This window comes from Oncorhynchus mykiss, chromosome 10 (genome assembly GCF_057628025.1).
Source record: "Oncorhynchus mykiss isolate SJ-2025 chromosome 10, ASM5762802v1, whole genome shotgun sequence".
Classification (NCBI taxonomy): domain Eukaryota; kingdom Metazoa; phylum Chordata; class Actinopteri; order Salmoniformes; family Salmonidae; genus Oncorhynchus; species Oncorhynchus mykiss.
Window position 1 is genome coordinate 47,547,221 of NC_143031.1, and position 16,705 is coordinate 47,563,925.

At 44.2% G+C, this 16,705-nt stretch overlaps 1 protein-coding gene across 4 annotated transcripts in view; it reads right to left on the bottom strand.

The window, feature by feature from the left end:
* Positions 1-13,649, bottom strand: part of LOC110534118 (uncharacterized) — a 31,743-nt gene extending 18,094 nt beyond the window's left edge. Inside the window, exons 1-3 of one of the 4 annotated variants that reach the window (XM_036990524.2) lie at positions 13,085-13,649; positions 11,630-11,769; positions 10,424-10,869 (exon numbers count right to left, since the gene is read on the bottom strand). In XM_036990524.2, the coding sequence (XP_036846419.1) occupies positions 10,424-10,586 (163 nt within the window). In that variant the 5' untranslated portion in view covers positions 10,587-10,869; positions 11,630-11,769; positions 13,085-13,649. Of the gene's footprint in view, positions 1-10,423; positions 10,870-11,006; positions 11,770-12,011; positions 12,258-12,541; positions 12,940-13,084 lie in introns of those variants that run through there. The other 3 variants (XM_036990526.2, XM_036990525.2, XM_036990527.2) reach the window with 3 other exon arrangements.
* Positions 13,650-16,705: the final 3,056 nt, after the last annotated feature.

Consider the following 16,705-nt stretch of genomic DNA (forward strand, 5'->3'; position numbering starts at 1 on the left):
GTCCTGTGGCAAATGCAGGGAATTCCACTGGGGCAAACCACGATGACATGCCCTGAACTCAGCCCAGGCAAGTCAAGACATACTAGCTAGGCAAACAGACAATTCTCTCAAAACACAAGACACTAACTACAGACAACAAAACACTTGTCAAACTTGTGCTCTGGACTCGTGGAACCCAATACTCCTTCGCGCCTTGACTCACATCACACCCTCTCTGTTCTGAGACCCTCATAAACCCGGGGCCTAAGTCATGTTCCTTGTACAGTGGCATTTCTGATTTAGCACGTACTATATCCCTGAGATCTGCATATCTGTGGCGCGTTCAGGGATCACCGCGGGCCTAGTTACTGTGGCAATAAGACGCCCCGCCCTGCACTGCAGTCTATCATCTGCCACTAGCAAACGTCACCAGTCTGCCACGTTCTGTACTCAAAGCTCAGACACAAACCAAAAACGGACCTAACCACACATAGGACCACATACGATGTACGGAAAAACGGTCATAACAGCACGAGTCATGTAGCCTACATGCTACACATTATACATATGTACACATACATGCTACATATATATAGTTACACAAACATTCAACAACACATTAACTACAGTATATTACACGCGAAACTAAATGGTAAATATAACTGAACAGATGAAAAACACAAAAACAAATGTATCCAGCCATATGTTGTCTTTTTGTTCTCCACAATGCTTGTCCTGCATGCTTCCTGCTGTGTTCGCAGCTAATATTTGGAAGGAAGGGGCCAGTGGGCCTGGAGTCACTTCCTGCTTTGCACAGACACCTGGGTCCTGTGCTTGTAACAGACCACCATTTCCTCTGCTTCACACTAAGAAACACAAAACTAGGTATGCTACAGTCTCCAAACACTTTGTGTTGCAACGTGAACTGTGACTACGAGATGATGAAAGGATCTCTAACTCTATAGTCCAGTGTGTGTGTGTGTAACACGCAGCGTGTATCGGGGAGTGTGTGTGTGTAACACCGCAGCGTGTATCGGGGAGTGTAACACCACAGTGTGTATCAGTGTGTGTGTGTGTAACACGCAGCGTGTATCAGGGAGTGTGTGTGTGTAACACCGCAGCGTGTATCGGGGAGTGTGTGTGTGTAACACCGCAGCGTGTATCGGGGAGTATGTGTGTGTGTGTGTGTAACACCGCAGCGTGTATCGGGAGTGTGTGTGTGTGTGAAACACTGCAGCGTGTATTTGGGAATGTATGTGTAACACCGCAGTGTGTATCGGGGAGTGTGTGTGTGTAACACCGCAGCGTGTATCGGGGAGTGTGTGTGTGTGTGTAACACCGCAGTGTGTATCGGAGAGTGTGTGTGTGTAACACCGCAGCGTGTATCGGGGAGTGTGTGTGTGTGTGTGTGTGTGTGTGTAACACCGCATCGTGTATCGGGGAGTGTAACACCACAGTGTGTATCAGTGTGTGTGTGTGTAACACGCAGCGTGTATCAGGGAGTGTGTGTGTGCAACACCGCAGCGTGTATCGGGGAGTGTGTGTGTGGGTAACACCGCAGCGTGTATCGGGGAGTGTGTGTGTGGGTAACACCGCAGCGTGTATCGGGGAGTGTGTGTGTGTGTGAAACACCGCAGCGTGTATTTGGGAATGTATGTGTAACACCGCAGCGTGTATCAGGGAGTGTGTGTGGGTGTGTGTGTAACACCGCAGCGTGTATCGGGGAGTGTGTGTGGGTGTGTGTGTAACACCGCAGTGTGTATCGGGGAGTGTGTGTGTGTGTAACACCGCAGTGTGTATCGGGGAGTGTGTGTGTGTGTGTAACACCGCAGTGTGTATCGGGGAGTGTGTGTGTAACACCGCAGTGTGTATCGGGGTGTGTGTGTGTAACACCGCAGTGTGTATCGGGGTGTGTGTGTGTGTAACACCGCAGCGTGTATCGGGGAGTGTGTGTGTGTGTATGTGTGTGTGTAACACTGCAGCGTGTATCGTGGAGAGTGTGTGTGTGGGTAACACCGCAGCGTGTATCGGGGAGAGTGTGTGTGTGTGGGTAACCCCGCAGCGTGTATCGGGGAGTGTGTGTGTCTGTGTAACACTGCGGCGTGTATCGGGAGTGTGTGTGTCTGTGTAACACCGCAGCGTGTATCGGGGAGTGTGTGTGTAACACCGCAGCGTGTATCGGGGAGTGTGTGTGAGTGTGTGTGTAACACCGCAGTGTGTATCGGGAAATGTGTGTGTGTAACACCGCAGCGTGTATCGGGGGGGGGGTGTGTGTGTGGGTAACACTGCGGCGTGTATCGGGGAGTGTGTGTGTCTGTAACACCGCGGCGTGTATCGGGGAGTGTGTGTGTGTAACACCGCAGTGTATCGGGGTGTGTGTGTAACGCCGCAGTGCCTATCGGGGAGTGTGTGTAACACTGCAGTGTGCATCGGGGGGGGGGCATTGACTTGTAGGAACAGCTGCCCTGGTCGTTAGCAGATAGGCCTCTCTATGTTCACCCGCCCTCCCTGTCTGACATTCAGTCGGTTGATAATGAGTACATTGTGGTCAACTGCAGCCAAGAAAAGAGTTCCAGAATCAATGCACAACCTGACATGTGCTACAGTGACCTACAGCCAGCCCTCACAGAGACTCGTTTTCATCCACTGTTACAAATCGCTCTGACCAAACTTCCCAAGTAGAAGCTCTGGGGTTGTTGTCTTGTGATCTCAGATTCTCTCGGTGGAATGCCAAGGGAAAGTACATTGTGAACCGAGTCATTACGACACAGATTTCTCACACAGGGACTGGCTACCTACAGAAATAAAATGCAGACGGGCAAGATTCTGCAGTACACCAAACCAGTTTCAGGATTGAATTAGGGGCCTGCCTCTTTCTATTTGTAGCTATGCATGTAATGAGCCATCTGCACAATACAAGAAAACGTGATTCCCTCTCTAACATAGGGGTACAAAATATACTCTGTGAAACTGCCACTATCGCGTGTTCCTATTTTAATCTGTTATCTGTTTTTCCGACACACGCACACACATTCCAGACATCAGCCTGCCTCTCCCTCGCACACACTAGTGCTTCACTGGGAACAAGATGATCTATAATCAGGGCATTGTACACACACACGAGGAAAAGCAGCCAGACCTATTCTGCTTGAGTGCATCAGATTCAGCATTACGCCTGTTTGGGTGGACAGCTTACGCTCAGATGGGTTCACTGATAATGCCTATTTAAAAAAACGATTGATTAGTGAACCAACCATTCAATCAATTAAGGGTGTGAATCAGCTGTAAGTATGTCATTTCCTCAAATGAGATAGCACCGTCACATCCTGATCTGGCAGTAGGCCTACTCTTTCAGACATAGTTGCTATTGGAAGTGACTGGAAAGGTTGGATGGGTACCTTCATTTGTGAAAAATGTATTGAACTTGATGCAGCTAAAAAAAAAGGATGACTACTCTTCATGAAGAAATTAAACAGTTGACCGGGCGCCTTGACCTGAATAAGGATTCCATGAGACTACTGGTATCTTTAAATGCTTCCTATCAAAACATCCAACAGGATCCTAATGGGACCTTCCCGAACTATGATACATTTCCGCCACTGCACCCCTCTACTAGCTAGAACCAGGAAATGGCTGCTCATCGTTCGACTCCAGGTGAGCGTAAATGGATGTGTGTCAGAACCAGAAAGGAGGAGAGGAATCGTTCTCGGGGCGCCTGCCTTTTGCCCCCCACCTCCGAACTTAAGACTCATCGCTTTGAGCCCCTATACCAGCTGTCTTCTGCCGGGGGCTTGAGGGGGGAGGGGGGGGTTCCCTCCATGGCCCTCCAGCTACTTCTCCCTGTCCTAGTCAATCAACCGCCTGGGCTGTTGTGGCCTGCACGCAGACGCCGTCTCAGCAGCCCTCGTCTCAGGTGAGTTCTGTGGCTCTGGACTCGCAATCTGCCTCGAGACGTGGCAGAGGCCGCATCATTCCGGCTATTGTGATAGGGAGTTCAATGGTGATGCATATATCTGTACCTGGGGCAAAGACTTTGTGTTTTCCTGGGGTCAAAGTTCAGGATATCCCCATGTTGCTTCCCAAGGCTGTGAGTAAGTCACCGGGGACTGATACTGTCATGGTTTATGTGGGGTCAAAGTTCGGGATATCACCAGGTTGATTCCCAAGGCTGTGAGTAAGTCACCGGGGGCTGATACTGTCACGGTTCATGCGAGGTCAAAGTTCAGGATTTCACCAGGTTGCTTCCCGAGGCTGTGTGTCAGTCAACAGGGGTTGATGCTGTCATGGTTCATGTGGGGTCAAATGACATTATTAAGGGCAGCTCAGAACAGAACTGATTGGGTCTCTACTTGACACCAACAAACACCCTACCCTCTCTAAATCGTGGCATTGAACATTTCAGCAGACTGTTAGCCCTCCATAACTGGCTACGAGACTATTGCAGCTCTGTGGATGTAACATTTATTGACCATTTTGGGATCCACTTTCACAGCATTATAAGGCCGTGTTGAGATAATGACTTATAAATTACCCAAGTTTAGCTCATTTAATCCCTGCCATTGTGTCACTGAGATATCATCCTGCTTCAGAAAAATGTACATTATCCTAGGGGAGTTGGAAGACAATGTAAGTAACCTAATATATGTCCATCTTACTGCCCTGAATGCCTCTGCTGATCCTACAGCTATTGTATGCAGTAATCATATGCCTATGAACCAGAGTTATACTGTTAGCACTGCGGTGGTGTGCTCTAGTAGGAAGTCCCCTGTGTGCAGCTCACCCTGCACTAATAAATAACCTGAGCATTGCTACCTCTGCTAAGCTTCACAGTAAAGCAATGAAAACAATCAAGGATCCCAGAAAAATGTAAAAAATAGCCCGCGTTAATGTACGATGTTTAATGAATTTATTTGCAAATTATGGTGGAAAATAAGTATTTGGTCACCTACAAACAAGCAAGATTTCTGGTTCTCACAGACCTGTAATAACTTCTTTAAGAGGCTCCTCTGTCCTCCACTCGTTACCTGTATTAATGGCACCTGTTTGAACTTGTTATCAGTATAAAAGACACCTGTCCACAACCTCAAACAGTCACACTCCATACTCCACTATGGCCAAGACCAAAGAGCTGTCAAAGCACACCAGAAACAAAATTGTAGACCTGCACCAGGCTGGGAAGACTGAATCTGCAATAGGTAAGCAGCTTGGTTTGAAGAAATCAACTGTGGGAGCAATTATTAGGAAATGGAAGACATACAAGACCACTGATAATCTCCCTCGATCTGGGGCTCCACGCAAGATCTCACCCAGTGGGGTCAAAATGATCACAAGAACGGTGAGCAAAAATCCCAGAACCACACGGGGGGACCTAGTGAATGACCTGCAGTGAGCTGGGACCAAAGTAACAAAGCCTACCATCAGTAACACACTACGCCACCAGGGACTCAAATCATGCAGTGCCAGACGTGTCAACCTGCTTAAGCCAGTACATGTCCAGGCCAGTCTGAAGTTTGCTAGAGAGCATTTGGATGATCCAGAAGAAAATTGGGAGAATGTCATATGGTCAGATGAAACCAAAATATAACTTTTTGGTAAAAACTCAACTTGTCGTGTTTGGAGGACAAAAAATGCTGAGTTGCAGCCAAAGAACACCATACCTACTGTGAAGCATGGGGTGGAAACATCATGCTTTGGGGCTGTTTTTCTGCAAAGGGACCAGGACGACTGATCCGTGTAAAGGAAAGAATGAATTGGGCCATGTATCGTGAGCTTTTGAGTGAAAACCTGCTTCCATCAGCAAGGGCATTGAAGATGAAACGTGGCTGGGTCTTTCAGCATGACAATGATCCCAAACACACCGCCCGGGCAACGAAGGAGTGGCTTCGTAAGAAGCATTTCAAGGTCCTGGAGTGGCCTAGCCAGTCTCCAGATCTCAACCCCATAGAAAATCTTTGGAGGGAGTTGAAAGTCCATGTTGCCCAGCAACAGCCCCAAAACATCACTGCTCTAGAGGAGATCTGCATGGAGGAATGGGCCAAAATACCAGCAACAGTGTATGAAAACCTTGTGAAGACTTACAGAAAACGTTTGACCTCTGTCATTGCCAACAAAGGGTATATAACAAAGTATTGATAAACTTTTGTTATTGACCAAATACTTATTTTCCATCATAATTTGCAAATAAATTCATAAAAAATCCTACAATGTGATTTTCTGGATTTTTTTTCTAATTTTGTCTGTCATAGTTGAAGTGTACCTATGATGAAAAATACAGGCCTCTCACATCTTTTTAAGTGGGAGAACTTGCACAATTGTTGGCTGACTAAATACTTTTTTGCCCCACTGTATGTAGCTTAAGAAACAAGGTTCACAAAATCAATAATTTGCTAGTAACAGATGACATTCATATTCTGACAATCTCTGAAACTCACTTAGATAATACAGTGGTAGCAATAAGATCTACAATTAAGACAGAAATGCCAAAGGTGGAGGTGTGGCTGTTTATATTCAGAACCACATTCCTGTAAAGCTTAGATAGGATCTCATGTTAAATACTGTTGAAGTAATATGACTACAGGTTCATCTGCCTCACCTAAAGCCTTGTGGGAACCTGCTATAGACCATCAAGTGCTAACAGTCAGTATCTGGATAAGGTGTGTGAAATGCTTGATAATATATGTGATATCAATAGAGGCACACTTTCTGGGAGATTTAAATATTGACTTGCTTTCATCAGGCTGCCCACTCAAGAGAAAGCTTCAAACTGTAACAAGTGCCTGCAACCTGGTTTCGGTTATCAATCTACCAGGGTAGTTACAAACAGTACAGTAATGAAATCATCAACATGTATTGATCATATATTGAATAATGCTGCAGAAATTTGTTTGAAAGCAGTATCCAGATCCATCCAATGTAGTGATCACAATATAGTAGCCACAGCTAGGAAAACCAAAGTTCCAAAGGCTGAGCCTAACATTGTGGATAAAAGTGTTGCAGTGATTGTATTGATTAAAAGTGTTGTCGTGATGTGAAGAATATTTGTTGGTCCGTGGTGTGTAATGACAAGCAATCAGACGCTGCACTTCACAAATTTATGAAATTGCTTATCGCAGTTACTAATAAGAACGCAGCCATTAAGAAAATGACTGTAAAAAATTTTAAATCCCCATGGATTTATGAGGAATTGTAAAATGTTATGGTTGGATGGATGAGGCAAAAGAGATGTCAAATAGGTCTGGCTAATTGAGAAATCATGTGACTAAATTGAATTTAAAAAGAAGAAACTACTACACTATGAAACAAAGATAAACGACAAAGAATAATAGTAAAAATCTTTGGAGCAACTTAAATGACATTTTGGGAAAAGATGAATACCGCTCCATCATTTATTGAATCCGATGGCTCATTCATCACAAAACCCACTGATATTGCCAACCACTTGAATGATGTTTTAATTTGCAAGATTACCAAACTTAGGCATGACATGCCAGCAACAAACGCTGACACTACACATCCAAGTATATCTGACCAAATTATGAAAGACAAGCATTGTAATTTTTATTTCCGTAAAGTAAGTATGGAAGAGATGAAAAAACTATTGTCTATCAACAATGACAAGACACCGGGGACTGACAACCTGGATGGAATATTACTGAGGCTAATAGCGTATGATATTGCCACTCCTATTTGCCATATCTTCAATTTAAGCCTACTAAAAAGTGTGTGCCCTCAGGCCTGGAGGGAAGCAAAAGTTATTCCCCTACCTAAGAACAGTAAAACGACCTTAACTGGCTCGACCAATCAGCCTGTTATCAACCCTTAGTAAACTTTTGGAAAAAATTGTGTTTGACCAGATACAATGCTATTTTTCAGTAAACAAATTGACAACAGACTTTCATTATGCTTATATGGAAGGACATTCAACAAGCACAGCACTTACACAAATGACTTATAATTAATTACCTGAGAGAAATTAATGATAAAAAGATTGTGGGGGCTGTTTTGCTAGACTTCAGTGCAGCTTTTGACATTATAGATCATAGTCTGTTACTGGAAAAATTTCTGTGTTATGGCTTTACACTCCCTGCTATATTGTGGATAGAGTTACCTGTCTAACAGAACACAAACGGGATTCTTTAATGGAAGCCTCTCCAACAAAATCCAGGTAGAATCAGGAATTCCCCAAGGCAGCTGTCTAGGCCCCTTACTTTTTTCAATCTTTACTAACGACATGCCTCTGGCTTTGAGTAAAGCCAGTGTGTTCATGTATGCGGATGACTCAACACTATACACGTCAGCTACCACAGCAACACTTAACAAAGAGCTGCAGTTAGCGTCAGAATGGGTGGCAAGGAATAAGTTAGTCCTAAATATTTGAACAACTAAAAGCATTGTATTTGGGACAAATCATTCACTAAACCCTGAACCTTAACTAAATCTTGTAATGAAGAATGTGGAAATTAAGCAAGTTGAGGGAACTAAACTGCTTGGAGTAACCCTGGATTGTAAAATGGTCCAAACATATTGATACAATAGTAGCTAGGATGGGGAGAAGTCTGTCTGTAATTAAGCGCTGCATTATTTTTAAAATATTTTTTTCATTTTACCCCCTTTTTTCTCCCCAATTTCGTGGTATCCAATTGTTAGTAGCTACTATCTTGTCTCATCGCTACAACTCCCGTATGGGCTCAGGGGAGACGAAGGTTGAAAGTCATGCGTCCTCCGATACACAACCCAACCAAGCCGCACTGCTTCTTAACACAGCGCGCATCCAACCCGAAAGCCAGCCGCACCAATGTGTCGGAGGAAACACCGTGCACCTGGCAACCTTGGTTAGCGTGCACTGCGTCCGGCACACCACAGGAGTCGCTGGTGCGCGATGAGATAAGGATATCTCTACCGGCCAATCCCTCCCTAACCCGGACAACTCTATGCCAATTGTGCGTCGCCCCACGGACCTCCCGGTCGCGGCCGGTTACGACAGAGCCTGGGCGCGAACCCAGAGTCTCTGGTGGCACCCGGGAGGCCCCCAAGCACTGCATTAGTAACAGCACTATCAACAGGGCAGGTCCTACAGGCCCTAGTTTTGTCGCACCTGGACTACTGTTCAGTCGTGTGGTCAGGTGCCACAAAAAGGGACTTAGGAAAATTGAAATTGTCTCAGAACAGGGCAGCATGGCTGGCCCTTGGATATACACAGAGAGCTAACATTAATGATATGCATGTCAATCTCTCCTGGCTCAAAGTAGAGGAGAGATTGACTTCATCACTACTTGTATTTATGAGAGGTATTGACATGTTAAATGCACCGAGCTGTCTGTTTAAACTACTGGCACACAGCTCAGACACCCATGCATACCCCACAAGACATACACCAGAGGTCTCTTCACAGTCCCCAAGTCCAGAACAGACAATGTGAGTACCACACAGTACCACATTGAGCCATGACTACATGGAACTATCACACATCAAGTAACTCATGCCAGCAGTAAAATTTGATTTAAAAAACAGATAAAAATACACTGTATGGAAGAGCGGGGACTGTGAAGCATCACAAACATGGACACATGCATACAAACACACGATAACATACGCACTATACACAAACATGTACACATGGATTTTGTTTTATAGATAAGTGGTACTAGAGTTGAGGCCTGGGGGCACACACTTAATATGTTGTGAAATCTGTTATGGATGTATTGCAATGTATAACTGCCTTCATTTTGCTAGACCCCAGGAAGAGTAGCTGCTGCGTTGGCAGCAGTTAATGGCAATCCATAACAAATACAAATACTAGAAACCTGAGTTGAAGACCTATTTCTCTCACCCCGGTGATGCTACATGAGGCCGAGCCACTTCCACATACCCTCCAGTGTTCCTATTGTGATGCTAAATGGTACCACTGGTGAGAAACTGCAGGTAGTGATCTAACAAAAGACAAGTAGTCTTTCCAGCCATTACCTACTCTCTTAGCCCTGCTGACACTCATAACATAAACAGGTAATGCCATCTCATTGAAACAAAGTGCGTAACCTACTCGCAGGCGGACACAGACCCACATACAGAGGGCCTGCCAACAACAGAAAAAAAATGACTGATACTGAATACATTGGCAGTAGCCTAAAGCACACCACAGGATGTTTCTCAGAGGTAAGCCACATGCTTGCAGCTCAACTTCACAAGGCAGCTCCCTATTAGTTCATTCACAGCAACAACAAAAACACACCAACATATCTGAGACTTGCCCGATGTGTCCGCCTTTAGAAAGACCAAATGGGTAGGTTTCAAAGAAACGTGTTTGCAGACTTATTTCATAAGCAGATAACGATACTTTTATTTTGCAACAAAAAAAAGTTACACAGCCTCCAGTCACACAGACCCTGTATGTGAAGATGTAGCAGGAGAGGCAAGCAGAAGAGGTAGGGAGGAATGAAATGAGTACCTGTACTCGGCTTTGGTCTATGGTCTTCTTTCTCCTCGCGTTCCTTCCAACGCCGCACCTGCTCCTGTCTCATCTTCAGGAACAAGGTCTTCTTCTGGTCCTCGCTCAGGGCCTCCAGCACATCAGGATCGATGTACATGTCCTTTAGTATCTGCTGCAGCATGGTGGCGGCGGGCTGGAGGTGGAGGGGTAAGGTGGTAAGGGCTGCCCAGTCTAGCAGGGTGTGGATGGGTACTGTCCGGACTCCTTGGGTCGACAGTTTCCTGAAGACGTGTTGGCTTCTAAACAAGCTTCATGAGGAGAAGGAGAAGATCGAGCCTCCTCTGTCACATACACAAGCTGTAGACAGCTTCCTCTGACGTCCTCTGCACTGACACTCCCTCCTCCCTCCACACACACACGTCAGTCGTCCTCAGTCCTCATCAGGCAGCCATGGCTGGGTGAATCTGCATCAGGGAAAATTACACATCACAACCTCTGTCAGCACTGTAGATGACTGGCACTCCCTGCTGTATGCTAATCATGCTGCTGTTAAGTGCTCCTAGCCACTTGTCCTTCCTTGTCTTTTGATTTATTTTCTTACTTTTTCCCCTTTGTCTCTTCTCCTCTTAAGATGCAACTGCTCATTGCCTTCTTTTTCAATGCATAGTAAATCACAGCGATCTCCTTTCCCTTCTTCAGACGAATGATAGAGTTCAAACCCTGGCTTCCTCACCCAAGCCATGGGCAGGGCTCTGAGAGCGACTGTCTGGCCCTGGATGGGAGGAGATTCCAAAGGAATGGGGCATTTTTTCTGCCGTCAGTAACCCCCCCACCCCCCTTTCCAACCGCCCTTCTTTTTTGTCTTCTTCTTCCAAACTCCCATGAGATGGCTGCTCCATTTTAACACGGTCGTTGTTGGGCTGTAACCAAAATGCAGGGCCACATCCCAAGACAGCGTGAGTAGAACGCTACTCTAGCAGAGGGGCTGAAAGGACTTCACTAGGCATGGTGGTCATATTAAACAATGGAAACAGCACAATCAACATTTGGAGGGAGACAAAGGTAGACTGAGAACTGTCACTGCTGGGAAACAGATTGGTTTAAACGCAACATTTGGTGGTGGGGGGAAAAAATGACAAAAAGAAGAGAAGTGAGTGAGTCAGTGATAGAGAATTCAGCAGAACGTGTGCGAGAAAGGATGTTGTTTAAGGAGGATGTACTCACAGTGGGGTGCAGACGCTCCACGGCAGAGTAACTACTCGGGAGAGTGAGTGTGCTTGTGTGTCCTCCTCCTTGCCTTTGTGTAGGACTGAGCTGATGACATCACAGCATTCCATGAACTGTCTCTCACTCTATCTCCCGCTCTGTAAGACACACACAATAATTATCTTGGTGGTGGTGGTAGGGGGGGGAGTCAGGAAACAGAGCTCAGCCAAGCTAGCTGGAAAAGAAGTAACAGCATCCTGTTGAACAGAAATAGAGAGATCAAAACCAGCTGCTGTTAGGAAACCATGTTTCTATTGCCTGGATTGTACAATTTGATTGCTATTCAAAAATATGTTTTATTTATTTTTTACAACAATCCAATTACACATTTTGCTTTTACTTGTCACATTTCTCCTCCGCAAACTATCTCCTCTTTTCTTATTTTTCAAAAGCTCTACCACTCCACCTCCCCTGAATAAATAGCTCCTCCCCCCATAAAAGTCTAGTCCTCTTCAGACCATATTTGTCCCCTTAATCCCATATAATCCCTCTATCGCTTTCTCAAACACCAAACTAACCAACGAAACACTAACATATAGAAAAAGATAAATCGACAGTTTTCTTCAGAGATGCCAATATCTAGCTTACACAATTGCCCCACTTCCAAGTTTAAAATTCAAGTGAATAGCACTCTCTGGTGGTCAAACACTTTGGCCTGTAAATGAAGGTTTTTTTTTTCTCTCAAAAATGTCTTTATCCATAACTGCAATTTGTCTCATTTAGTCTCATCAGATCAGTAAAATTATATGGATAGGTTTAAGCCAAAAAAAAAAATCGATTTCGAAAACAATGATGATACCATTTAAATACAAACAACGGGCAATTGTCCAGTAGGCTTTACAGCCAGTCTACTGTAAACCACTCCTGTACCTGCGTTGATGTAAAGAGCTGCTGTTTCCCATTAACTGAAGTCATTGTTCGCGTTACCCTGCTCAGACGTTGCATGCATCAACCAATGGTTGCGTGCCGCGTCATCGACTGAAACTAGATTCACTACATACTGGTCTTGACGAGAAGGGGAAAAAATGAGTACATGTGTAGTTAAGATGGAATGTCGCCTTGTAAAAGTCCAAAAGCAAAAGTATGTCACAGGCACTCAATATTTGCCCCGAAAACCGGACCATCTGGTTGTTGGAGACTTGGCTATCGACCGACAGATTCCTATAATGTGTGGTTAGCTGATACGTAAAATACCTATCATGCGTAATGAAATCTGGCAGACATCAGCAAGGAACGTGCCCAGTGTCTTTCTGGATGCATCACTCCTCAGTCCATCACAGCACAACATATTGCTTTAACCAATTGCGCCATCTGCTGGTTGTAGCCTATTTGAAAAGACTACAAGGATGATGGTTTTCAGTTTTTTTTAACTAGTCAGTTAAGAATAAATTGTTACTTATAATGACGACCTACCGGGGTTGGTTAGCTGCCTTGTTCAGGGGCAGAACAAGGTATCTTGTAAACTCGGGGATTCGACCGGGCAACCTTCCGGTTTACTGGCCCGACGCTCTAACCACTGCGCTACCTGCCGCCCCAAACTAGCACTTCATCAATCAGATTAAGGAATTGTTTAAAATGACATGTTTTCAGGAGCCGGTTTAATGCCGCCATCTTCTCTCACCCCCAAAGGTTTTCAGGTGTAGCATCCTCCTCATCAAAGTAATTTCTGCATTGTTCATGACAACTGAGAACTTGGAAATCTCCGACATTTGATTTCAATGTGTTAACGACAACTGGGAACTCTAGTAAAAAGAAGCACTGAGTGAGGGGCAACAAGTTTTGAATGGTCATCCAACTCGGAATTCCAAGTCGGAAACTAGGGGATCAACCTGTGTCACGTTCACATCTTGTCATTGTGATCGGAGGAAATACTTGTTTACTTAAGAGGAACGACTTGGAGCGGTCATGTGCTTGGAAGGAACGCAAGAACCATTCTCACTATTGACAGACGAATCCGCGGCCATTTTCATTGGTGTGTGTGACGTCAGAGTTCAGCGTGTGGGAAAGATTGGAGTCTTGACACTGGTGTAGCAAAAAAACCCTGCAGTCCCCTAAATGCAGTGGTGTAAAGTACTTAAGTAAAGAAAACTTGAAAGTACTACTTAAGGTGGTTTTTTGGTGTATCTATACTTTAATTTAACATTTATATTTTGAAAACTTTTACTTTACTACATTCCTAAAGAAAACTTTTTACGCCAAACATTTTCCCTGACACCCAAAAGTACATTTTGAATGTTTTGCAAGACAAAAATGGTCTAATTCACACACTTATCGAGAGAACATCCCAGGTCATCCCTACTGCCTCTGATCTGGCGGACTCACTAAACACATGCTTCGTTTATAAATTATGTCTGAGAGTTGGAGCGTGCCCCTGGCTATGAGTTTGGAATTTGAAATTATTTATACTTTTACTTTTGATATTTAAGTATATTTTAGAAATTACATTTACTTTTGATACGTAAGTATATTTAAAACCAAGTACTGGACTTTTACTCAAGTTGGATTTTACTGGGTGACTTTTGCTTTTACTTGAGTCATTTTCTATTAAGGTATCGTTAGTTTTAGTTTTACTCAAGTATGACATTTGGGTACTTTTTTCCACCACGGCCATAATGCAGGCGCCTGTCATCTCACACCTAGCCTACGTCAAAAACATTTTTAATGTTGACAGTAACCTTCCTTTTTCATTTCCACGTGTAGCAAGCGAAGTGTTTGTTGTCCAATCTACATGGTAGTAGATGAGTCAGACAGACAATATTTCTCAGAGGGGCCGGCGGCAGCCCTCTTTAGCTTCCTCACCTAATTGGCTATCACGTTCAAAAAAGTTAGGTGAATCAGGTCGGACTGGGATGGAGAGTGAGTGTGTTGTTCAAGATGGATAAACAAAAGGCTAAACCAAGTGGTGCACAATAAATGCCGAAAGAATCGGATCAATCTTGTGCCAAATCACATCAGCAAAGCTACCACCTCCTTCGACTAACGAAACACCATGGCAGGTGGAAACGAGTAGGCCTACTTATGTAGAAACTAGTACTAGCAGCCTCCCAGTCCCGACAGAGACCTCACTGCCCGGGCCCCGCAATGACAGTGGCTTTGCTCCTCTTCCTCCCCTCGAGAATAGTGACAGTGATCGACTCCCCTTCTGTGAACACTGGTAAGTCTACGAGTGATGAGACGGATAGCCGACAGCGTGGAGTCCAAGTTCAAATGTGTCATATAAATAGGCTACCAGCTAAATACTGGATATAGCTATAGATAGGCTAGACTGCATTGTCTGTAAAATGAAACAATCAGTTGTGTTGATTGTGGACTGATTATATTATTTGGCATCAAGGCTGGTTTTAGACCACACATACTTTCTATCCAAGCTGCGATAGAGCGCGAGGACCGCCAATGTAGGCTTTAGGCTATATATATATATATATTAGTTACTGATTAGTATGCTGTTGCATGGAAAAATCATTTTACAATGTGCAATTTTAAATGTCCCACTTTAATTACTGAACAAGTGAATACATTATTACCGCCAGACAGCATTCTAAATAGCAGCTTTGCGAAACCGTAGGCCTATAGCTTCTTGAAACATAAATGTTATGAGAAAATGACGAGCAAACAAAAAAGGAATATGTATCCATTGAAGCAAAGATGTAGGCTACTACATGCACTAGCACAACATAATCTGATTGTCCATCGATAGGCAGCCGTGTAAAATTGCAATTTCAGAACCATGGACAGGGATCAGTAGCCAATACCCTGTGAGTGGCTAACGGATTAGATTTTAGAGGGATTTTGCGGGAGTACAGATAAACCGCGCCACATCAGTGGGACCAGAGATTATAACCAAGTTTCATAGTTGGAATTCAAATTGAGGGGCGTTCAAGTGCATTTTTACCAAGAGAACGGTCGTATTTAGGATTTCCCGACATGACGTGAATGCGGCAGTAGAGCTCTGACTTCTCCGACCTTGAATATCACTGACGTCACGATTTGACCTCGCGGTTGTGGTTTGTGGTTATCTAATTGACTATGGCGCGCCAAATTTCAAAACTCAGCCGACCACGTTTGGAGTGAGTCTGATTAATCAGGCTGTAATGCACAATTAATTGGATATACAGCCTGAAATGAATACATGCAAAATCGTGTAATGTTCCTTATATGCCAGAATGTCGAATAAAATTACATTTAAACTTACTGTACTGGTTGTCTGTGAGGTTTGTTCTTCAGCTCCTCAAAATTTGAGACATTTAATCCTAGTAAAAATCCCCTGTTTTAGGTGAGTTAGGACCACCACTTTATTTTAAGAATGTGAAATGTCAGAATAATATTAGAGAGAACCATTTATTTCAGCTTTTATTTCTTTCATCACATTCCCAGTGGGTCAGAAGTATACATACACTCATTTAGTATTTAGTAGCATTGCCTTTCAATTGTTTAACTTGGGTCAAATGTTTCGGGTAGCTTTCCACAAGCTTCCCACAATAAATTGGGTGAATTGTGGCCCATTCCTCCTGACAGAGCTGGTGTAACTGAGTCAGGTTTGTAGGCCTCCTTGCTCGCACACGCTTTTTCAGTTCTGCCCACAAATTTTCTATAGGATTTAGCACAGGGCTTTGTGATGGCCACTCCAATACCTTGACTTTGTTGTTTTTAAACCATTTTGCCACAGCTTTGGAAGTATGCTTGGGGTCATTGTCCATTTGGAAGACCTATTTGTGACCAAGCTTTAACTTCCTGACTGATGTCTTGAGATGTTGCTTCAATATATCCACATAATTTTCCTCCCTTATTATGCCATCTATTTTGTGAAGTGCACCAGTCCCTCCTGCAGCAAATCACCCCCACAACATGATTCTGTCACCTCCGTGCTTCACGGTTGGGATGGTGTTCTTCAGCTTGCAAGCCTCCCCCTTTTTCCCACAAACATAACGATGGTCATTATGGCCAAACAGTTCTATTTTGTTTCATCATCATATTTTGTCCCCATGTGCAGTTGAAAAACGTATTCTGGCTTTTTTATGGCGGTTTTGGAGCAAT